Raw genomic sequence first — 24,824 nt, 5'->3', positions numbered from 1 at the left:
GTGGATTGGAAGAGGAATAGTAGAGACTCAAACCGATGCCTATTTTATAAACAACCTCTTAACCAGTTGCACCACAAGGCAGGCCCTTATGAAATTTTTTTAATAGGCAAGCACAGGACACTTAAATTCTATAATCTGATATTTATACAATAAAATGAATACATAAAATTTAGTAGTTCATACTATTTTAAGAACAGATGATTGGGGCTGCGTTGTGGCACAGTGGGATAAGCCGCTGCCTGCGATACTGCCATGCCATATGGCCACTAGTTCAAATCCCAGGCACTCCACTGGCAATCCAATTCCCTGCTAATGTGCCTGAGAAAAGCAGTGGAAGATGGTCCAAGCCCTTGGATTCTTGCCACCCACTTGTGAGAAGCAGATGAAGTTTCTGGTTCTTGGCTTCGGCCTGGCTCAGTCTTGGCCATTATGGCCTCTTGGTGAGTGAACCAGCAGACAGAAGACACACCCCCCACCCCGCGGCCCCATAACTAGGACTTTCAAATAAACAAATCTTAGGAAAAAGAATAGGGACCAGCACTGTGGCGTAGTGGGTAAAGCTGTTGTGCCAGCATCCTATGTGGGCACCAGTTAGAGTCTCAGCTCTCAGCTATGGCCAGGGAAAGCATCAGAAGATGGCCCACGTCCTTGGGCCTCTGCACTGCATGAGAGACCTGAAAGAAGCTCCTGTCTCCTGGCTTCAGATTGGCCCACCTCTGGCAGTTGTGGCCATTTGGGGAGTGAACCAGTGGATGGAAGACCTCTCTCTATCTATGCCTCTGCCTCTCTGTAACTCTGGCATTTCAAATAAATAAATCAATCTTAGAAAAGAAAAGAAAAGAAGAGGAGAGGAGAGGAGAGGAGAGGAGAGGAGAGGAGAGGAGAGGGGAGGGGAGGGGAGGGGAGGGGAGGGGAGGGGAGGGGAGGGGAGGAGAGGAGAGGAGAGGAGAGGAGAGGAGAGGAGAGGAGGAGAAAAGAAAGGAAGGAAAGGAAGGAAGGAAGGAAGGAAGGAAGGAAGGAAGGAAGGAAGGAAGAGAACAGATAGTTTTATCATGTAACTTTGAGGTACAAACCGCCAAAATATATTTAAACTTTGATTTTATTGGTAAATTTTATAATAAATACAAAGAGATATTCCATTACCAAGTTAAAAAATTTAATCAAATTTCTGTATATATACCATGACATGTAAAGTATAAAATAAATAAAAAGGAAAAACACACTTGGGGGTTGGTGAAATGTTCTTTTCAAAATAGTCCCTCAATAGGCAGAGTTTATAATCTATGTTCAGACATATCAAACAAGGGAGGTTATTAATCTAATAATTAGGGTACTGTTTAAGATTTATCATCTTAGAATTATAACTATAAACTACGTGAAATCTGTTCTCTTTATATTCACAAAAAACTTTTCAAAAGATATTCATATGCCACATCAGAGTATCTGGGTTCAATATCGCCTCTGGTTCCAGACTTCAATTTCCTAGTGATTTTGATCATGGGTACAGCAGGGATACTCAAAGAATTAGGTTCCTGCTTCCCACGTGGGAGACGTGGATTGAGTTCCCAGCTGAGGGCTTTGGCCAGCTCTGAACATTGTGAGCAATTCGGGAATGAATCAGAGGATTGTAGTGATGTCTATAAATGTGTGTATGTGTGTGTGTGCGCGCATGTGTGTGTCTCCTTGCCTCTCAAATGAATTTTAAAAATTAAATGGAAATGTATCAAACTTATTGGTCCTCTGCTATAAATGTGTATAACATTCAGTATTGATACATAAAATAATTAATATATAAACGTTAAAACAGGGTCAACGGTGTGATACTATGGATTAAAAAATTGCTTGGATGCTGGCATCCGATATTTGAGTGCCAGTTTGAGTCCCACTGCTCTGCTGCCAGATGAGCTGCCTTCTAATGGACATGGGAAAGTATCAGATGATGGAACAACTACTCGGGCTCCTGCCACCTATTTAGAAGACCAGGATGGACTACCTGGCTTCTGCATTTGGCTTAGCCCAACTCCGGCCATTATAGCCTTTGGGGAGTGAACCAGTAGATGGAAGCTCGCTCTCCCTCTCTCTTCTCGCTCTCCCTTTCAAATAAAATATATTTTTTCAAAAATATTAAAGTAAATATAGCCTGTATAAGCAGAATTTCTAAATAAATATACTCATTCCAGTTTCTAACAATTACAGGAATGCTAGTTTCAAATTAACACAAAAGTGAGCCATGCTACAAATTGGGTTTCTACTTCATATTTTTATGTGTTTTCCAATTATGACATGAAATAGTTTGTTTTCTTCCTTTCAAAAAGCAGGAAATTTTCATTTTCTGTACTTGGTCAGATATGGATTTACAGAAGATAACAAAGGGCTGTGTGAATGGAGTGGGGCTGGTGCCTGAATGTGGCTACAGAAAATGCAATCCTTTAAGGGAAAAATGATCAAAATGATACGCATTAGACTATGACCTCTAGTCCATCATGACAATACAAGATCATCAGGAAAACAACTGAAAATGTCAGTCATCTGGTCGTCTGCCATCCACAGTTATGAAAGCTCACAGTGACCCAGCATTGTTATAAGAATTGTAGGGACAAAGAAAAAAGCAAAAGATACGAATCCAACCCGTGACAAGCTCACACACATGCTGGAGAGGTAAGGCAAGAAAACAATAAGAGAATCATAACAAAATATGAGGCCCATCTTTATGTTTGGAAATAAAGAATGATACAAGATGATTGTAGCTGACTACTTATTAGTGATTAATGATTATTCTGAACTGTCATCAGTCTCTCACAACATCTAATACAAAAGATAAGTCTAGAATCAGACATTGAAGGCATGACACAGCCACTGTCCTAACACAGAAAAAGTCCAGTATCATAGGAGAAGCCTGAGCAAGGAGACAGAAGCAGGCTGGTGAGTACTAGCACAAGATACATTAGGGTGGAACAAGGATTTGAGTCAAGGCTAATTGGTTGACCATGTGGTACAGGCTGTGTGGGATCAGATAATACAGAATTTTGATGTGATGTAAGATATTCAGATTTGAGAGAGAAAGGAGAACTAATCAAATCTGTTGGTAACATAGCCCAATATTTAAGTATTTGGTTCCCAGATAGCTTTCATAAGCAACTACTGAAATTGGTTTCACTGGAAATATATGCACTGTACAAAATTTTACCCACCTAGAAGTAGTGGGGAAAAATACTTACTGAAGCAAATGAAGTTAATATTTTCTGTATAAAGCAAAAAAGTTAAGCTAAGTGTCCAGACTATTGCTTTAAATTATGATTTAAACACTTAATTTCCACTAAATCTACAAAGAATATTGTGAAATTAATACTTTTTAGCTTTGAAAGACAAAGACTGAGTTAGGCTGTGAATTCATAAATGGACTCAATCTCTACATTTTATAAAGTCCTTTTACATATACTAGATCATTTGCCTTTTACAATCACCTTTTATATAGTAGGCATAGCAGAATTTTTATCTCAGTTTTTCAGATGAGAAATTGAGATGCCAAAGTTAAGTGGCTGCCAAGTCACATAGAAACCAGAACAAAAAAATCTGAATTTTTATCATCCACAATAGATAATGATTTTACCTCACAAAATTCAGAATATTGACAGAAACTAGGTACATATTAAAACATTAAAGACACATCTTACTTATTTCATAAGATACTATTTTACCAAAATAAGACAATGTGGTAAGAATAATTGAATGATGATAAAAAAAAAAAAAACCTGAACATTAGTCTCTTTACTTCCACAACTATGCAATCGTTGGCTGTTGGTAAATGGACTTGTGTCACTGGACAGGTTATTCAGTTGGTAAAATAAGAGGGCAGAATGGAAGATGACCAAAGTCCGGCTTCAAGAATTCTATGATGCTGTGTGTATGTCCCTCATTATTTCAAGAACCAGTTGACACTAAAAATGCCAGTCCTAGATGCATTATACTACACAATGAAATACAGTCAAAGTATGTGATTAATGGAAAGAATATCAGAATAGTTGAATAAATGGGAGGGCTAGAACAGATGCCATCTATCTGACTCACAGTCTCCATAAAGTCTCTAATGTCCTAATGCATTGGAGAGAGCAGACCATACAGTGAATGAGATTCTCAAGGGGGAGCGATGCTTTGAGCTAATTAGTATTGTTTAGGTAAATGAATTAGTCTTGGTTATTAGAGAAACATAGACAATCAATTCTGGCCATTTGAGACTATTGTCCTAAGTGTAACTTTTGTTATTTCCTTAGGTTAATCCTTAGGATAAACTTTCTGTTCAAGACAGAAAGCTGGACGGAATGGGCACAGTGCTGACCCAGAATGGTCTTGACTGTATTTCTTTGACATGAGAGGAAAATAAGTTTTGCAAACATTTTTCCCCTTTAAGATAGAAAATGAGAAATTCCATGATACTGTGTTTCTAAATAAGAGACAGTACTCTTGCATAGCATTTCTCATGTGACCCATGTAATGATGGAAAATACAGCTATACCAACATTTAACTCCCTAGAATATGAATAACGACATTTCACACATTGCTTTAAACCAATTAAGTGGCACTCTTCCCTTTGGGCTGTCCACTGAAAACAACATGTGTGGGTGTCATGGGCTGAACTGTATTGTGCTAAAATCCAGATGTTGAAGTCCTGATTCCCAGTACCTCTATTTGGACTGTATTTGGAGACAGGGTCTTTATGGACATAATGAAGTTAAAATGAGAACATTAGAACAGACCCTCATCCCAAATGAATGCTGGCTTTACTGAAAGAGGAGATGAGCATGGGAAGGAAGACAGGGAGAAGATGGCATCTATAAGTCAGGGGCAGAGGCCTCTGAAGAAAACCCTTTAGACCTTGCTCCTAGGCTTCTAGCCTGTGGAAGTGGGAGGAAATGAAGTTCTGTTGCTTAAGCCACCAAGTCTACTGCACTGCCCTCTGTAGTCCTACACTAACCTGTTTTCTACTTTCATCTGAAGACAAAAACTAATGCCGTGTGTCAGAGCCTCAGATGATGCTAAGGGAAAGTCATTTCACTTCTTCACTTTCTCCCTCAAATCTGTGTCCAGATGTGCTTCGGTAAAGTCCTCCACAGGACTAACACAAGTCCCTAAGCAAGTTAGGGGAGTATCTGGGGGGTAAAGTTAGAGGCTTTGAAGTTAAAACACCTAATTCATCAGCTATTTTGATGAATTTATTATAGAAAATGTGTCTTTTGAGGGTTTAAAAAATTAAAGAGCAACTGAATGGAAGATTAATACTAATAGTAAATGTTACCTTAGGAGAATAAAAAATCTCTATTAAAAGGAAAAACATTAAAAGATATCAAACAGGGATATAGTAAATCCAATTCTGATCACAGAAACTGAGACTTATACTTTACTGCCTTTCTTAAGAGTCCTTGAGCTCACAATGGCTATTTGATCATTAGGAAAAAAAATTTTGTTATGATATGTGTGAATGGTGAAAGACAAAAGTGTTTTCTTTTCTTTTCTTTTTTTTTTTTTTTTTTTTTTTGACAGGCAGAGTGGACAGTGAGAGAGAGACAGAGAGAAAGGTCTTCCTTTTGCTGTTGGTTCACCCTCCAATGGCCGCCACGGTAGGCACGCTGCGGCCGGCGCACCACGCTGATCCGATGGCAGGAGCCAGGTGCTTCTCCTGGTCTCCCATGGGGTGCAGGGCCCAAGCACTTGGGCCATCCTCCACTGCACTCCCAGGCCACAGCAGAGAGCTGGCCTGGAAGAGGGGCAACCGGGACAGGATCGGTGCCCTGACCGGGACTAGAACCCGGTGTGCCGGCGCCGCAAAGTGTTTTCTAATGAAACAAGTAAACAAAATTTTAGCTAAATCATCCCTAAAGCTATCATCATTATCATTTACTTCTTATATGGAATCAATCAGATGTTAAACAAGTATGCATGTAGGGACTATCATTTCTCTTCTTTATTTCTAAATCAGAGAAAAGGCTACTAAACACAAATTATCATACATCTAATTAGAGAAAATAACTTTTAGGGTCTGCAGGAAAAAAAAAACTTCTAATTTTCTTCTTTTTTCTTTGCATACTTTAACCCCCTAATGTTTTAGAAATGTCAGCACACAGCTGGTCTCTCTAGCATTGATTATTGTACTCAAAAGGGCAAAATTAATAGAAAATGAATTTTGCTAGAATTTGAGAGCAACTCTATGTAACAGTGAGCACTAAGTTAAATTACATATAGTACAGGGCCCTGTAGCATAAATTATTTAGAAATGTATGTATACACATACCATCATGGTAATAAATAAAGATAATAACAAAAGGCAAATTCGATCCCATTTATTTCCACTCATTGATCTTAAACTGTCATACAAACATAACAGACCAGGAAAACTAATAAGTTATTTGAATTTATAACAATAAACACAAGATTTTTTCCTTTAAAAAATACTACAGGATATTACAGAGCAAAGTGGAAATCAGACCTATGTATATTAGGTTTCCCTCGCTTCACTGCAAATATGACAAACTTGATAGTCTTTGTAAGTTGGAGCAAAATCCTAAAATAGATGTATTTTTTTCCTAATTTTATGATCAGAGCAGTGATTTGGAAGGTTATTTTCAACAATTAATAGTTCCATTGGGAAAAGTAATTTAAGTGAACTTTTAAAAAATCCACCTTAAAAGATCAGACATTTGATGATTATAATGGAAAAAATGAAAACTTACGTGTCATATACATTGAGCAACCAGTTGAGGCACATATCCACACAGAGTGGCACGTTGACCAGGTCCTTATGCATTTGCTCAAGTCCATCATATGTTGTTGTCAGACAGTTGATGACATCTGGGACACTAAGGAGCTGATCATTTTGGTTCAGCTTGTGCTGTTTGAAAACTTCATTTGTTGTATTCAACTCTAAGAGATCCACTAATCAGAAAAGGAAAAGGATTATGTATAGTCATTATAGTACATAGCAACATAGAAACAAAACCAGTTCTGCTCTCAAGGATTTAGCTTGGTTCTTTAGTTTAAGAATCTACCTTTTTAGCTAATTTTATGTTTTAAAGAAACAAATAACATTTCCATTCTTATACTTCTAATCTTTTTGTTTAAACCACATTTTCATTGTTTGGAATCTGAACTTTATCATTTTCTAATCTTACTCTCTTTTTTGCTCTTTAGGAGATGAGTTTTTCATTTTTTCTTCATACTTTCCCCACTCTAGGCTCTTTCTGCTTTTAAGTACATAAAGGCGAGGTGGGCATTGTGGAACAGTGGGTTAGGACACCACTTGGGATGCCTGCAACCCTTGTTGAAATGCCAGATTCAAGTCCCAGTTACTCTTCACTTCTGATCCAGGTTCCTACAAATGCATCTGGAAGGCAGCAGGTGACAGTCAAAGTACTTCGGTTCCTGCCACTCACGTGGGAGACTAAGAATTCCTTGCTTTTGGGTTTGGTCTGGGATAGACTTAACTGTTGAGGGCATTTGGGGAGTGAACCAGTAGATATAACCTCTCTCTCCCTCTGTGTCACTCTACCTTTTAAATGAATAAGTAAATAAATATTTTAAAAAATGAATACAGGGGCCAGTGTGGCATCCCATATAGGTGCACATTCATTTCCTGGCTGCTCCACTTCTGATCCAGCTCCCTGTTAATGCCCTGGGGAAATCAACAGAAGATGGCCCAGGTGCCTAAGCCCATGTCACCTACTCTGCAGACCCGGATGAAACTCCTGGCTTCAGCCTAGATAAGCTCTGGCCTTTGAGGCCACTTGAGGGGAGTGAATCAGTGACTGGAAGACTTTTCTTGGTCTCTCCTTCTGTGTTTCTAACTCTGACTTTCAAATAAATAAGTAAACCTATTTTAAAAATGAATCCCAGAGGGCATAAATCTCTGTGATTACTGTAAATGGTAGAACTTCTCAAATACTATATTGCTTCCTTCACCTTACCTTCTAAAAACAGCGTGCTCACTGCCCTGCCATTCATCTCCTGTATCTGTGCTTAAATAGAGTTTTATAGCACATACACCGTGTCATACAAAGTTCACTGAAGATGCTCAGTTTCTGGGTTCTGTTGAAAAATAATAGCTTTCCACTGTCTCCTGAATCAAGCCTAATTGACAAGGGGCACACAAAGTGGCTCTCACCTCGTCTATGCTCTGACATCTAGGAAATGTGTATCTAAGGAGGATCAGAAGAGGGGCCCAAGACAGACCTCATATCTATTGGTCTTCATGTATCTGCTCTCATCCTCACCCTTCATGTACAGAACATCTACAGTACATGTAGAGTATGTACAGTCCCTGCCCTCCAAGACATTGTGATAGCCTCACTAAAATGGGGAGTGCAAGTGCCATAAAAGAAGGATACATAGATCTCTATTCAAGCTTGTACTGCTGGAGGAGTCAGAGGACTACTGGAGAAGGGTCCCTGGGGAGGTGGGATTTGAAAGGGGTCTTGAAATATAGGCAAGATACAAAAGAAATCATGTGAAGCAAGGAACAAACTCCAGGAGGGTAGAACTGCTTTACAAAAAGATAAGAATTCATGCAGGTCCAGGGGTCTCTCAGGAATGGAGGGCTGCAGTACGCATAAATGTCTTGCATGTTGGTGACATGTGGTTAGTGTGAGAGAGAGATGCAGAGTTCCTGGAACAGTCACACACCACCACAAAGAGGCCCACACAGGGCAGCAGGAGGAGTTCAGACTAAAGTGCTTTAAAGAAATTTAACTGAATCATGTATGAGTTAAATGCAAACAAGGAAACAAGGCAGATTATCCAACTTCCATGTTCCTATAGAGGTATGGAGGGTAGAGATGACTTCTAAATCTGCACAAGTAGCTATGGACAATTACAAAGCACACGTTAATTTAGGTATGGTCAAGGAAATCACTGTTTCATAAGATCCTTCCTCAAGCTCCACATACAACTTTTTACATTAAAAATATATTAGTGGAACTTTAAAAATTACATACACATATATGAAACAAGCATCTCCTCTTTGCCTAGTACAGAACTCTTCCCCCAAAATATTTAGTGACATATTTTGACAATGAACCAAAATGAACAAATAATTTCTTTGGTATTTATCTATTTTTAATCACTCTATAACCACTAATATTAAAATGTTAAAAACTAGTATGAAATGTACCCAAGCTAGCTGCTTAAACTCCACAGAATTATTTATTTTTTCAAGTTATCTACAATGGAAAAAGAATTGCTGAAAAATTATACAGATTAGGGGTCGACGCTGTGGCATAGAAGGTAAAACTGCCACCTGCAGTGCTGGCATCCCATATGGGCGCCAGTTTGGTTCCTGGCTGCTCTGCTTCCTATCCAGCTCTCTACTATGGCCTGGGAAAGCAATAGAAGATGGAGCAAGTCCTTGGGCCCCTGCTCCCACATGAGAGACCTGGAAGAAGCTCCTGGCTCCTGGCTTTGGATTGGCACAGCTCCAGTCATTGCAGCCAATTGGGGAGTGAACAAGTGGAAGGAAGACCTCTCTCTCTCTCTCTCTCTCTCTCTCTCTCTCTCTGCCTCTCCTCTTTCTGTATATCTCTGAATTTCAAATAAATAAATAAATCTTTAAAAAAAATTATACAGATTAAAATGATTTCTAAGACAACAGATCAGGGAAGAAAAAAAAGCTTTTAAAGAGACAAACATACAACACCCAAGTCTGGATAACAGGCTAAATCATGTCTCTTAGATATCAAACACATCATTAGTAACCTTAAGCTTATAATAAATCTAACCAGCTAAGCTGCTAAGCTTTACATGAGTTAGAGAAGATTTCAAAAGAAAACCAAGAGCTATCTGAGATTTTCATTGTCATTTTTACTTCATTTCTTGGGACTATATTTTGTTTTCAATTATAAACCTCCAGCAAGAAATAGCAAAATTCAAATTCCTTCTCCAGAGCACCTGACAAAAAGAAGTACAATTCCCTGCAGATACAAAGGAATAGATTCACAATCTGCCAAAATGCTCCAAATTTCCTGAATTCCAACACTAATTATGCCAGCAATGCAGCACTGCTATTGGATTCCCACCTGGCACAAAGTGACAATAGACTGTTTCCTGGACTAGGCCATTCGTGCGTTTCTTTCAGAAAAGCCTCCCTTGTTACGCACTCTGCAGCTGTGACAGTAATTTGGCACATCCCACAGACTACCACGTCTTCAAGTTTTAGAGATTTACTCTGACACTTTGCCTTCGTGTCTAAGCCAACTATACCTCTTCCTGAAGTGTGTCACATTTAGGTGCCTTTAAAGAACTGACAACATTTAAATCACAGGAAATTATGATTTTCACTTTTCAAAGGGAGACAGATGACAGCTCTGTCATGTGGTAAATGAAACAAACAGCAGAACAATTTTCTAACCAACTTGCAGACTCTGTCTTTAATTCCACGAGGGAGTCACAGGGGAGCCGATGGAAATGCATCATCATTCTGTTCTGCAAGAACAAATGCTGCTCAGCTCCTGGTCTTGGGCTTCTGTGACTCTTCTCCAGGTCACCAGCTGTCTGGCTGCGGGTCTCCTTAGCATCCTTCCCACCCCTGCTTCCCAAACACTAAGGTTTCCTATGCAGCATTTCTTATTCGTAAGCCTGATCCCTCATTCACTTTTTCTTTTTCTTTTTGTTTTTGTTTTTGTAGGATTTATGTATTTGTTTGAAATTCAGAGTTGCAGAGAGAGAGGAGAGACAGAAAGAGCTTTTCCACTTGCTAGCTCACTCCCCAGATAGCCCCAAGAAGCTACGAGTTTCATCCGGGTCTCCCACTAGGTAGCAGGGACCAAGGATTTGGGCCATCTTCTGCTGCGTTTCCTAGGCCATTAGCAGGGAGTTGGATCCAAAGCGGAGGAGCCAGGACATGAACGGGCACCCACACAGGATGCTGGCGTTGCAGGCCACAGCCATATTCACTAGGCCAGCTTTCATGGCAGTCTTACTTCCTCCTCTGTCACCATTATTCCTTCCTGTGGTTGACTCCAGATTCTGTTTTCTTCTTCTGATCTCCTGACTAAATCTGTGGTCCCTATTCCTGCTGCTCCATTCCCTACCAGAGCCATACTCTTCTCTTTTTGGCAACTTCTATTGGAATGTGTCCAAATGAAGGTCTTGTCTTCTGCTAAAGCTGCAATCCAGTCTGCAAATCTTAAGATATTCTAATAAGCTCCTTCTTCCACCCTCCACATCTGACCAACTACCAAGTCTCCCAAGTTTTCAGTTCTCTCCAAGATAGTGCTATAAACCAGACCCTGTCTCCGCTCCTACTACCTCCATCCAGCTTAACCTTGATCATTTGTACCCTGAAATATTTACCCCTCCCTTCTTCCCTCTAATCTTCAAGCTGTCCTACCTATGAAAGCATACTGTACCCTTGCCCTATCGCTAAACTCCCACAAACAGAAAATGGTTACATTATTCCCTGCACCATAAATAAAAATATCCAGACATTAAATACAACACAAAGAGAACTTGAGGAATAGAAAACGAAAAATAAATCAGAAAAGATTTCAGGAAAGAGATGAACGTTGAACTGACTTAAACTGACTTAAAGGAAATTTCTGGAAAAACTTCTAGGTAGCATCTCTATTCAGATCCCAGTACTTCACCTATCCACACCTTTCATTCTCACAAATGTAACTCCCTACCTTCTTATCCCTGATTAATAGCCATGAGCCTACGTCCTGTGTAACCAGTATGCCCACTACTTCAGGAAACTGACCTTCTTATTTATGAAAAAGGAACTTTCTCGCTCCTCTGACCATTCTTCCTTTTGCTTCTCTGCTATTGCCTATAACATATGGCTTTTAAATAGAAATAGAAAACATACTGTGTGTGTGTGTGTGCGCGCGTGCGCGCGCGCATTTATGGTCTAAAGAAAAACGATAGAAGAAATATTCCAGGAAAAGAGGTAGAGTGCTATCAATATGAGAGGACTTCAAAAATTCATGGAAAATGAAACTAAATGGTGTTTATTTAGTTCAAAAAATTTTTAGATCTATGCAGACAGGGGTTTTCAAAAATTTTATGGAAACATATGAAAAAAATGATGCATGAATTTCAAATTTTTCCATACTGAAAAAAGATTTCCATTTAATTCCATCTTCCATGAACTTTTTGGAGTACCCTAATATCTTTGAAGCCTTGGATCCTCCTTAATTACTTTCATTAACATTCACAGTGGTAACCATCAATCTTTGTATTCATTATCAGCTTTTAAAAGTTTATTCATGTTCTTAACTAATTCAGCATTTAATGCTTCAGGTTTTGTAGAAATAAGGTATGTACTCTTATTCTGCAATTTGACTGTTTTTATTCTATTTTATAGTCCTGAGATTCAATCACATTGTATTTGGTTGCTGGTTCATTTTTGTTGCTTTACCCCATAATATTTTTTTTTTTTGACAGGCAGAGTGGATAGTGAGAGAGAGAGAGAGAGAGAGAGAGAGAGAGACAGAGAGAAAGGTCTTCCTTTTTGCTGTTGGTTCACCCTCCAATGGCCACTGCGGCTGGTGCATCATGCTGATCTGAAGCCAGGAGCCAGGTGCTTCTCCTGGTCTCCCATGCGGGTGCAGGGCCCAAGCACTTGGGCCATCCTCCACTGTGGAGGATTAGCCTGTTGAGCCATGGCGCCGGCTTTTACCCCATAATTTTTACATGCATGTCAAATTTAAACAAATTTTATTATTAAAATACTTCCAATCCTCCTCCTTGCGGCGCCGGCACACCGGGTTCTAGTCCCAGTCAGGGCACCGGATTCTATCCCGGTTGCCCCTCTTCCAGGCCAGCTCTCTGCTGTGGCCTGGGAGTGCAGTGGAGGATGGCCCAAGTGCTTGGGCCCTGCACCCCATGGGAGACCAGGATAAACACCTGGCTCCTGCCATCGGATCAGCGCGGTGCGCCGGCCGCAGCGCACCAACCGCGGCGGCCATTGGAGGGTGAACCAACAGCAAAAAGGAAGACCTTTCTCTCTGTCTCTCTCTCTCACTGTCCACTCTGCCTGTCAAAAACTAAAAAAAAAAAATACTTCCATAAACATGTATATGTCTTCCGGTGTACTCCCATATGACCTGCAAAGTCAAATCAATCACTCAATGTGTCCTAAGATATATATTATATGAGGCCCTAAGTAGAGAGGAACAAAGATTTGTTCCTCCCACAAAACTTCAGTTCATATGGAGAAACAGATAAAAATAACTGAATAAATAGAATATTAAATATTGTGACTCTGGCATTTTGTCTTAGTGCCCAAGCTATGCATGATGGCAAGTGCCAGGTAAGGAAGGAACTAGTTTGGTGAGATGGGAAATCAGGTAGGAGCTGGCCAGAGCTTTTCAGGTATGAGGAACAGAATAGAGTTTGCCATTTCAGTCCTCATGTAGAACTGATGTGAAATCACAGTGGAGCACAGTGCAGGAGGTGGATGGAGAGATGGGTCAGGCAAAAAACATTCTCTTGTAAAGGCGAAAGGAATCAGTTGTCATTAGGAATGCTGTGTCCACATGGAATGTTCTCTCCATGAATTTGAGATCCTTGAGTGTGGATATTGGGTCTCTTTCTGTTGTTTTATTCCCTGCACAACCCTGGAACCCAACAATAAATAAACTATGGTACAACAATGGCAGCATCCCGCTCATCAGGGCTGGGTGGGGATTTACAGAAAATGAAAGCCGACCCTGACCTAAAGTAGCTCCCTGGAGGGATGGGGCCATCTCCCCAACATCACGCTATCACACAAGGCAGGCATATGAGAAACTGCCGTTACAGGTGATCATAAAGTACTGGAAAAATTGGAGGCAGGTGGGATTAGCTTGTAAATGCTTCCAAAGGAGGTAAATTTTTAACAGTGTATGGGAGGAATAAAGGGTTGCAGACCATTGCAGAGGAAGGGTCAGGGCACTGAAAGCAAACAAAAAGGATGGGAAAGGAAGAAGCAGATTAATGATCAACAGGTGAGCCCTACAAGGGGCACACAGGCCCTAGGCTGCAGGGCACTGGGGGCAGAGGCAGTGGGAAAGTTGAGGCCAGCTGGCTCCAGGAACATTCCTTGAAAATATTCAAAATCCCTCACAAATCAGCACATTGCTCATTGTGCAATATCAAATGTCCTTTAGTTTAAAAACTGGAGGACTCTCTGCTGTCCTTCTCAGATTTGAGGGAATGAACTGAAGGAGGCAGTTTTTTTTTTTTTTTTTTTTCCTTAGGGGTCAAAAAAACCACCAAACGCATCCATTTGTTTATTCACCCAGAAGTATTACTGGAAACTGGGCCCGTGTTCATAATAACACAAAGCAGTCTCCTGTCCATGGAGATTCTGTGGCTGAGCCATTTGTCCTCATTTAATAGCTCATCAGGCCCGAGAAGACCTTCCAGCACTGTCAGCTGGATACAGGACGTGCAGCTGAGCTGCTTTCGAAACTTCTGTCACCACAGACTCACTGAGCGGACTGCACATCCCCTTTGTGTGGCCATAATTTACTTCCTATTCTCTTCTGGCTCCACATACAGATCACCAGCCAGAGTGTGTGGGCTTCAACATTTCATGCTGATTACCCCACAATACTTGCTGCAACTGTCACAACCCACTAATTATCTGTGGGGTTCTACGTATTTTGTGACAGTCAAGGTCATCTTGGTCTTCCTTTCCATTGTGTTGTCTGCAGGTGTTTTCTAGCCCTCTAGACTTCGCTTCCACACATGAAATGTTTATTTATTCGTTTGAAACACGGAGTGACAGAGGGATACACAGAAAGAGAAGAGACCTTTCACGTGCTGGTTCACTACCGAATTGTTCACAAGAATAGGGGCTGGACCGAGCTGAAGCCAGGAGCCAGGAGCCAGGAAATACATCCTGGTCTTACACAAGGATACCAGGGACCCGAAAATTTGGGCCACCTTCGGCTGACTTCCCAGGTGGATTAGCAGGGAGCTGGAACAGAAGAGGAACAGCTGATGTTTTCATATGGAATGCCAGTGCTACAAGTGTTGGCTTAACCCACTTTGTCACACCACTGGCCCCGGGTTTTCTTATGTTGAAGTGCAGCATGGCTTTGTTTTCTCTGAATAATTCTACATTTCTCTTTCTTCAATTCTTCTCATATAACCACCTTAAAATTTGTTGCCAGGGTTGACTGAATTTTTTTTTTTTTTTTAATTTTTGACAGGCAGAGTGGACAGTGAGAGAGAGAGAGAGACAGAGAGAAAGGTCTTCCTTTGCCGTTGGTTCACCCTCCAATGGCCGCTGCGGCCGGCGCACTGCACTGATCCGAAGCCAAGAGCCAGGTGCTTCTCCTGGTCTCCCATGGGGTGCTGGGCCCAAGCACTTGGGCCATCCTCCACTGCACTCCCAGGCCATAGCAGAGAGCTGGCCTGGAAGAGGGGCAACCGGGACAGAATCCGGCGCCCCGACCGGGACTAGAACCCGGGGTGCCGGCCCCGCTAGGCGGAGGATTAGCCTGTTGAGCCACGGCGCCGGCCGGTTGACTGAATTTTAAGGAACAGAGTTTTGAACCTCACATCATTTATTTAAGAGTAACCTTCAAAGCTTTACTGAACTGCCTAGACATATAACAGCTATAAACAAAAGCTGACAAACACAAATACATAGATTTTTCAAATTCCTCTATCTTATAAGTACAACTTTCCACATTAACTATCTGATAACGCCTAATTGTTCTTAGAATAGACTCAATTATCAAAACTACAACCATAAATAGAATCCAGATAGCTTAAGTCACTACCCTAAGTATTCATATTTCTATTTAAATTTAGGTTATTTGGGAGTAGGGCAGACAATAACCCTTTAGTAAAAGGTCTATCACAGACTATCACAACAAGATTCACAGGAAAAATTCATGGATAATATTGTCTCAAAATGTATTTAATAGAAAACAGAGTCTTTTCTCTAATTTACCAAAATGCCAGTTTAATTTTGGATCAAGAAGGTGACTTTTCATGGTTTCTTTAGTACATAACTGCATACTGTCAAAATATTTGGAGCCTTGTACTTCCAAATGAACGCAAAGTCTAAAAATGCAATGGCCTATAACCTTGCTTCCCTGACTTAGTTCTTTCAGCATAATTTTTGAAATTGCTTTTTATGTGGCTCCTGTGTTTTGGCTAATTTTGATCTCCAGCTGAGAATAGCACATGCTCATTTGCTCTACTAGATGGGGCAAATAAAGCTTTTATAACAACACAGCCAACTCCTTGAGCAAGGTACACTGAAAGATTAACTCTAGAAACATACAATCCTCTTCATTTATCTTTTTCTCAAAAAACGAGAGGCAACAACAGAGAACACAGTGATCAACTTTGATAGAATAACTCACAACATAGTGCTTTCTGTAGTCTTCGTATTTTGATTGCTGTACGGTAGGCAGAGAATCGTACATTATTCAGGTCAGCTGAAATGGAAAAGAGTACAAGTCAAAAGCATGCTTAGCATTTACCTGATACTGAATGCCAAGAATGTATTTTCTTGTTTCAGATAATGAAAAATATGTCTGTCTACAATAAAACTCCTTTTTCTAAAAAATACCATAAAATATATTTAAGAAAATCATCAAATGATAAGATTATTTTTAATTATTATTATTAATGCCATATTGAGGTACATTTCAGAGCAGGGCTATACAGAAAATTCCATAAGAAGCATGTTTAGATAGATGCCATGGCTGAGAACTTGATATTCTAAACCAAGTATATCACTTCAGTGGGCTGAGTACTTGAACTGATGGAAATTGGAAGGACCTCCGAAGCAAAGTCTTCCAATTTCTCCCATCTCCAGTCTCCTGCCCATTTTTCTCTCCCAAAGTGAGCAACAGAAATCTGAATGCTTCTCTCCCAATGTGGGACAGAGAAAATAGATTTCCTTTTCTGCCAAGGAACAAGGTCATTCTCATCTCCCTTGAAATGTCAAATGACTAGTTTTCTGTGCTATGCCTGGAGAAAAGACATCCCACATGGAGAGGCCAAAAAGAATCTGGACAGACAGGCCTTGCTGGTTCTTCCCCTCTTACTGTCATCGTCAGATCAGACTGTTGTGTCCAATCACATTTCTATAAAGTTGTTTACTCCATACTGAACCTAAGCATAAGAAGACCCAGTTTTCCCTGGGTCTCTGGGCCTTAAAATTCTGAAAGCTCCTGTTAATGGTTGTTTAAGTGTTTGAGTATCCTCCAAAGGACTATGTCCCTGGAGTCTTCAGTTAATGGTTAATGGTCAATGGATAAAGGGTGGAGATTTGATACAATTACTGTGTCTAGGAGGTGGACCCAGTGGGAGGTCTTTAGGTCACTAGGGGCTTGCCCTCTGATGTCAGTTCTTCCAAAAGGGTTGGTTGTTTAAACTCAGCTTGCCTAGCTGCTCTCTCTGGTTCCTGGCCTGCCATGTGATCCTCCCTCCTCATGTGTCCCATCATCCTCTCTACCTACCGGATTAATGGCACTGCCCAATCTTGGACTATACATCTCCAAAGAATAAATCTTTGTCTTTCATCGCTCTTCCTGGGTAATACTAAAATTTTAATGTTGCTCCTATGAGACATTAAACTTTGATTACATAAATTTGTTATGCTTTTCCCTTGTTAATCTGTATTTTGTTACAGGAATGTTGGTCATGACCTTATGGTGGGTGTAAAACAGTATCATACGTGATGAAAAGGAAGCACAGTAGTTATTACAGCTTGACTGACTAAGAGGTGGAGGGTCTCCTGTCCTCTCCAGCGGAGGGGCACTCTCTTCCAGTTCGTTCCACCCAAGGACAATTAGATTTCTTTCAACCAGGTTGTCCATCGCAGAACTCATAAAGCTGGACTACTTTTCTATGCTGCTTTCACCATGATCTGTTGGTTGTTTCTGCCCTTTTATAGATCTGATTAAAATGATCTTATAATCAATATTCAACCTTTGGGACAATGGACATTTCAATTTCTTTCCTTGAACCCTAAAGATAGAGTATCAGAGACTGGTAATATTAGAAGAAAATTCAGAATTCATCAAAACTTGCACCCTGATTTTACAAATTAAGAAGACCAGTAGCTTTTCTCTTGTTTGTTCAGCCATTGTAGCCCTTTCACCCACCCAAATGAAAGTTCACAAGGAAGTCCAACAATGAAAGAGGAAAAAAGGGGTCCCGTCTTGTTGAAATGAGAGTATGAGAGGGATTCTTAGGGTGCTGCTGTCCCCTCCTGTAGCTAGCCAGGGAGAAAATATAAGGAAGATGATTAAACAAATCAGCTGAAGTCAAATTCTATATATTTTAATATGAATATTAAAATAAGAATTTTACCTAATAGATTTCTTACATTTCTATATTAAACTGAATTTAGTTTTTAATCATTTAGACTAAGCAAATTCGATGAGATTTACTAAGTTAAAAGCAAATTTAAAACAGTAAATTGGGGCTGGCACTGTGGCACTGTGGGTTAATGCCCTGGCCTGAAGCACCGGCACCCCATATGGGCGCCGGTTCTAGTCCCAGCTGCTCCTCTTCCAATCCAGCTCTCTACTATGGCCTGGGATAGCAGAAGATGGTCCAAGTCTTTGGGCCCCTGCACCCACATGGGAGACCCAGAGGAAGCTCCTGGCTACTGGCTTTGGATCGGTGCAGCTCTGGCCGTTGCAGCCAATTGGGGAGTGAACCAGTGGATGGAAGACCTCTCTCTCTCTGCCTCTCCTCTCTCTGTGTACCTCTGACTTTCAAATAAATAAATAAATCTTTAAAAAAAAACAAAACAGTAAATTGGCAGTTGCTGTGTTATAGTATTTTTTTTTCAATTATGAAGCTGAAGTTTAACATGAATCAATATTAGGGGCCCAGTGTTGTGGCATAGCAGGTTAAGCCTCTGCGTGCCATGCCAGTATACATATGGGTGGCAGTTCAAGACCCACTGCTCCACTTCTGATCCAGTTCCTTGATAATGCACTTAGGAAAGCAGCAGAAAATGGCCCAAGTGCTTGGGCCCCTGCACCCATGTGGGAGACCTGGAAGAACCTCCAGGTTCCTAACTTAAGCCTGGCCCAGGCCCAGCCATTGTAGCCTTTTGGGGAGTGAAACAGCAGATAGAAGATCTCTCTCTCTCTCTCTCTCTCTCTCTCTGTGTGTGTGTGTGTGTGTGTAACTCTGCCTTTCAAATAAATAAAAAAGACAAATCAATATGAGGGAGGTAAAACCTGCAATTACCTTTGTCCTTGTAAATCAACTCTGTTGTTTATACTATTTCAAACCACATATTTTGTTAAGAAGAAAAATAATATTGATTTACTGCATTACCTTTAGAAATTCAACTGCTTTTTAATACTAAAGACATGATCCTTTCAAGATAGTATGTCATGTAAGAAAAACTGGTGGTAAGTTTTCATTCTAAATACAGAGTTCCCAGGGCTGGCATTGTGGGACAGTGGGTTAATCCATCGCTTGGGAAGCCTGCATTCCATATTAAGGTACAAGTCACAACTACTCCCGAGCTACCAATCCAGCTTCCTGCTAATTTGGCTAGCAGGCAGCAGATCATGACCCAAGACTTATGTTCCCGTCACCCATGTGAGAGACCCGAATGGATTTCATAGGCTGGCCCAGCCTGGGTACTGTGGGCATTTGGGGAGGGAACCAGTAGAAATAACATTGATCTCTCTCTCTCTCACTTTCTCTCTCTCTCTCTCACTCTCACTCTTCTCTCTCTCTGCCTCTCTAATCAATACTTTTTAAAAGATTTCTTTATTTATTTGAAAGGCAGAGTTACAGAGAGAAGTATAGACACGTAGAGCTATCTTCCACCTGCTGATCCACTACCGAAATGGCCACAATGCCTGGGGCTGAGTCAGACTAAAGTCAGGAACCTGGAACACCATCCGGGTCCTCCACATGTGTGGCATGTGTGGCCCAAGCCCTTGGGCCTCTTCCTCTGCTTCCTTGAATGCATTAGCATTAGGCTAGATCAGAAGGAGAGCAAACCTCACGTGGCAGTTTAACCTGTTGTGCCACAATGACAGCCCCTCCCCAACCCACCCCCCACCTTTATAAAGAAAAACACACAGTCCTCAGTTATTTAGGTTAATTCATTACTATTTAATGAAACAACACTCACCAAGGGATTGAAAGAGCTCGGTCATTTTAGGATGATCCCAACAGGTTGTCTGTGTTTGATGGCTGGGGAAAAGGTAAAATTTAAAAAGTAAATAATAGACTATAAGACATAATATAGGCCACACAGAAAATACTTGAATAGGAATATTTTCTCAAATTTTTAAAAATACAAAATTATCGCATGATAGATCACGAAGACACCCAATGCCCAATTATTAGTATGTGAAATATCAATAACAAATTTTATTTGAGCAACTATCCTACGAAAAGCAGACGAAAAGTTTTTGCTTTACCTATTTCAAAAAGAATTGTGTCTAAAAATTAAAACCTAGATTATAAAGTGTGACTGCTCTGTGCCCCAGGCTGAGGTTTGACTGGACCAGATCCACAAAAGTTCCAGCATTATTCTACTTCATTAAGTAAAGGTCCATTTGCAGGGCCAGTGTTATGGAGCAGTGAGTTAAAGGCCCAGCCTGCAGCAATGGCATCCCATATGGGTGCTGATTCGAGTCCCGGCTGATCCTCTTCTGATCCAGCTCTCTGCTATAGCCTGGGAAAGCAATAGAAGATGGCCCAGTGCCTGGGCCCCTGCACCTGCATGGGAGACCCAGAGGAAGCTCCTGGCTTCAGAGCGATACAGCTCCGGCCGTTGCAGCCAATTGGGGAGTGAACCAGTGGATGGAAGACTCTCTCTGTCTCTACCTCTCTCTGTAACTTTTTCAAATAAATAAATAAATATATTTTTAAAGATTTATTTAATTTATTTGTAAGACAGTTACAGAGAGAGGTAGAGACAGAGAGAGAGGTCTTTGTTCTGTTGGTTCACTCCCCAGATGGCTGCAATTGCTGGAGTTGTGCCGATCCAAAGCCAGGAACCAGGAGCTTCTGGGTCTCCCATGTGGATGCAGGAGCCCAAGGACTTGGGCCATCTTCCACTGCCATCCCAGGCCATAGCAGAGAGCTGGATAGGAAGAGGAGCAGCCAGGACTAGAACCAGTGCCCATATGGGATGCCGGCGCTTCAGGCCAGGGCTTCAACCCACTGCGCCACAGCGCCAGCCCCAATAAATAAATATTTTTTAAAAATTCCACTTGTATTCAGAACAAATCTTCTGACAGCAGAAGTGATATGAAGAATGTTTTACCCTTTAGAAGTCCTAAGCAATTTTCCAAAAATCAAAGAAGTAAAGAGTTTAACTGAACAAAAACTCCCCCTCTCCATTGACTGAACTTCCCTCCTCTTCCATGTTGGGTCTCTGCCTCCTCAGTGAATATTTGCTTTTATGCGTTGAATTATTCTCACCTAAGATCTTCTTTTATTCATTTTAAAAGCAAGTACATTTTTCCTTGTACATTTCAAAACTAATTCATATATGAGTTGGAAGTCTTTGGGGAAATTATCCAAATAAATGTGGTACATAAAGTAGGTTCTTGTGTATGTGTGTGTGTGTGTGTGTGAGGTGGATAGTTCATATCTCCAATGGGTCATGGCCTTATATTTTGAAATAGTTTACTGTCCCTTATCTAGGCCAGAATAGAGTAATAACATTTAATAGTACTCAAAAGACTCTTTAGATGGCACTCATTTCTTGCAAAACTGATGTGTAAGCTAAATGAAACAGCACAGTACACAGGAAAGGGTGATATTAAAATACTCACAAAATCAATATAAGATACAAAAATTAAACCTAAGTAATACAGCAAGAGGTAGAGTATATCAATGGGAGAAGAATATAATCACTTATACACACACACACACACATACAGAGGTAATAGAACCATCAAGTAGGCCATAATTTGTCTTGAAAAATATTTTGTTTATATTAGAAGTTGGGTACAAAAATGTCCTAGAAATTACTAAAATCAAAAACAAAACCATATGACTACAATTTGAAGACCTGCCTTGGGAACGGCTGGATACTTGTGCGGCTCTTCTGTCCAGGTTCTTTTTTTGCTGTAAGATTTATTTTGTTTATTTGAAAAGCAGAGCAACAGAGAGAGGGGGAAGGACAAAGAAAGAAAGAGATCTTCCAACCACTGGTTCACTCCCCCAAAGGCAACAACAGCCAGGGTGGGGTAGGCCAATGCCAGAGCCAGAAACTCCACCTGGTCTCCAGTAGGAGTGGCAGGGACCCAAGTACACGAGTAGGGGACTGAATCAGAAGTGGAGCAGCTGGGACTCAAACCAATGCTTTGATATTGGCTTCAGTGTCATGGGCAGCCGCTCAAGTAGTTGCCCAAAAACCATGTAGGAGGAACCAAAGTTGTTTGACCTATATTTCAGCTATTCATAGTGTGCCCCAGAGCTTGACAGAAATGCAAACTCTCAGATACAATTTCCTCCTTAGTACCCATAAGAATTAAGAAAGGTTCTGCTGAAACGCAGTGTAATTCCAGTAATTCATCATGCATTGGCACTCGTTACCAAGATTGAGGTGACCTCTTGTCTCTTTCAAGAAATTTCCATCTCCATGGCAACCTTACTGTCCAGAGACTGAAGTTCCACCATGAAGGAATAAACCAAGGCTAAAGAATCTAACTACAGCCGTCAGTAATGCAGAACCAGACTTTCTACTTCAACAGCAAGCCCAAGGATGCTTTCCGTAGAATCGCAGGTGTAGCACTTCACCTCACAACTTCTAGGGAGCCACAAGGGGGAAATACTGCTATGCAGTCGGGCAAAGACTGAGACTTCCAGGCTAACACATGCTTCCTAATGGCTGCTTTTAGCCAAGGCACTACACATTGGTAGCGGAGGGAATACACACATTTGGCAAACAGATGGAGGGAGGGAAACCGCACCTCCCTTTGTGAATTCAGTACCAGTTGATTCATTAGGCAGAACTGCCAACACTGAAAATAAACACAGCCTCTGGTTACAAGACTGTAATAGCAGCTTACCAAACAGCACTCCTTTTTAAAAAAGTAGTTGATGCAGTTAGCTGTGGATTTTTATTATTATTATTTTGGTGGGGAGAGGGGGTTAAAGCAAAATCCACAATGAACCTAAAGGCTAGGAGTATTTGAACAGCTGCAGGTTACTCAGCTCCTCTTGCCAAAATGCTTCCAGTTTTCTGAGAGCAGGCAGCCAAAGCAGAAAAGTAGTATTTCCCTCCCAAAATAACAATGGCGTAGGTCCCAGCTAATCTCAAATATGAAAAGGGACTGGTGCTTCATATCGAGCAGCTTGATAAGCTATAAGATAAAATTGTACTTTGGTCACTGAAAATCCTTTTAAAAAGGCCACAGACATGGGAGTCTGGCCAAGAAAAAAATGAAAACTTAAAAATCTAACAAAATAGTAACTAACCGTTAATTCCAAAATTCCATGAAGCAAACAACAGGGAGCCATGTACTTGCCTGGCCATGCCTGTTTTGCCAGTGTAGAGAAAATTGTGATGGTCTTTGATACAAGGTAAAAAAAAAAAAAAAATCAGTGTGTGACCTATGAAGCTTAAATTGTCTTTGAGCTATTTTAAACTCTGCCAACTGAAGAAATCTGATAACAATGACAAAGAATCTGGCCCACGGAAATGTAATTGATTATTGTCTTGTGGGTATTGACAACTTGGTCAGCTTTGCACCCAGCATCCCTTTTCTGACTACAGAGAGGTAGCACTCTGTCTTCCCCTAGAGACCAGCTCAGCTTCTTATTGGTTCCTTATTAATGAGTTGAAGGAAATATGTGACACATGTTCTTTTTGTATATGTATGAGAGTCAAGATTTCACCTATTTTAAAAATTATCCTTTAGCACCTGGGACAACCCTGCATGATACTAGACTGTATATAGGAATTATGTCAGTGTTCCAATATAATTATTAAAAGTGTCCCTTACTCTTTAGTGTCCCAAATAGGATAACATATTATCCCTACATTTTTTAACTTTAATGAAATATTAAGCCTATAAAGTTAACAAACTAGTATACCCTCTATATATCATCATTCATGACAATGTACTCTGACAAGTCACAGAATATAAAACACAAGCAAGATTATATATCAACAAACAAGACACAAAAAAGCTGTGTCACAAAAATGCCTAATATATGACACAATGAACTAACAGCAAAGTATGTGTATTTTTCATAGATTGGTAAGATACTGATTTTTGCACAAACAACTGTTCTGGGAATACTTTCTAAATCCATTATCCCCATTATAGTGGTCTCATGCTTTTGTCCAAGAACCTTTAACATTTGTTCAGAAGGCATCCTATTTATTCTAAAACTGACAGTCAGACAAATAGATTTACTCATTACTATCTATCCAAATTTATGCTTGGACCGGAATTTTGTGACATTTCCTATTTATTATTCCATTCCAGTTAAAAATGCAAAAGCATGTAAGAGAAAGCTAAAAAGAAGTGAATTAATTTAAAGTACAGGGGTGAGTGTTTGGCCTAGTGGTTGTATGCTGGTTGGAACGCCCACATCAGAGAGCCTGGGATCCAGTTCCAACTCCACTCTCAGTTCCACCTTCCTGCTAATTTGCATGTTGGAAGACAGCAGGTGATGGTTTAAGTAGCTGGGTCCCTGTCACCCATGTGAGAGACCTAGATTGAGTTCCCAGCTCTGGGCTTTGGCCTGGCCTAGGCATTTAGATATTTCGGGAATTACTTGATGGATGACAGGTCTCTCTTCCTGTCTCTCCTCCTCTCTCTGCCTCTCAAATGAACAATAATAAAATTAATTAAAAATTTTAAAAATACAAATGCAA

General features: G+C 40.6%; 1 protein-coding gene across 5 annotated transcripts in view; it reads right to left on the bottom strand.

Moving 5' to 3' along the window:
* UTRN (utrophin) overlaps positions 1–24,824 on the bottom strand; it is a 591,543-nt gene that overhangs the window by 66,115 nt on the left and 500,604 nt on the right. For all 5 annotated transcript variants that reach the window (XM_062186881.1, XM_062186876.1, XM_062186879.1 and 2 more), the window contains exons 59-61: positions 20,109–20,170; positions 16,351–16,425; positions 6,727–6,928 (exon numbers count right to left, since the gene is read on the bottom strand). In XM_062186881.1, the coding sequence (XP_062042865.1) occupies positions 6,727–6,928; positions 16,351–16,425; positions 20,109–20,170 (339 nt within the window). The remainder of the gene's footprint in view (positions 1–6,726; positions 6,929–16,350; positions 16,426–20,108; positions 20,171–24,824) is intronic.

The sequence above is a fragment of the Lepus europaeus genome, chromosome 3 (genome assembly GCF_033115175.1).
Source record: "Lepus europaeus isolate LE1 chromosome 3, mLepTim1.pri, whole genome shotgun sequence".
Classification (NCBI taxonomy): Eukaryota; Metazoa; Chordata; class Mammalia; order Lagomorpha; family Leporidae; genus Lepus; species Lepus europaeus.
This window is presented reverse-complemented; position numbering and strand designations above follow the sequence as displayed.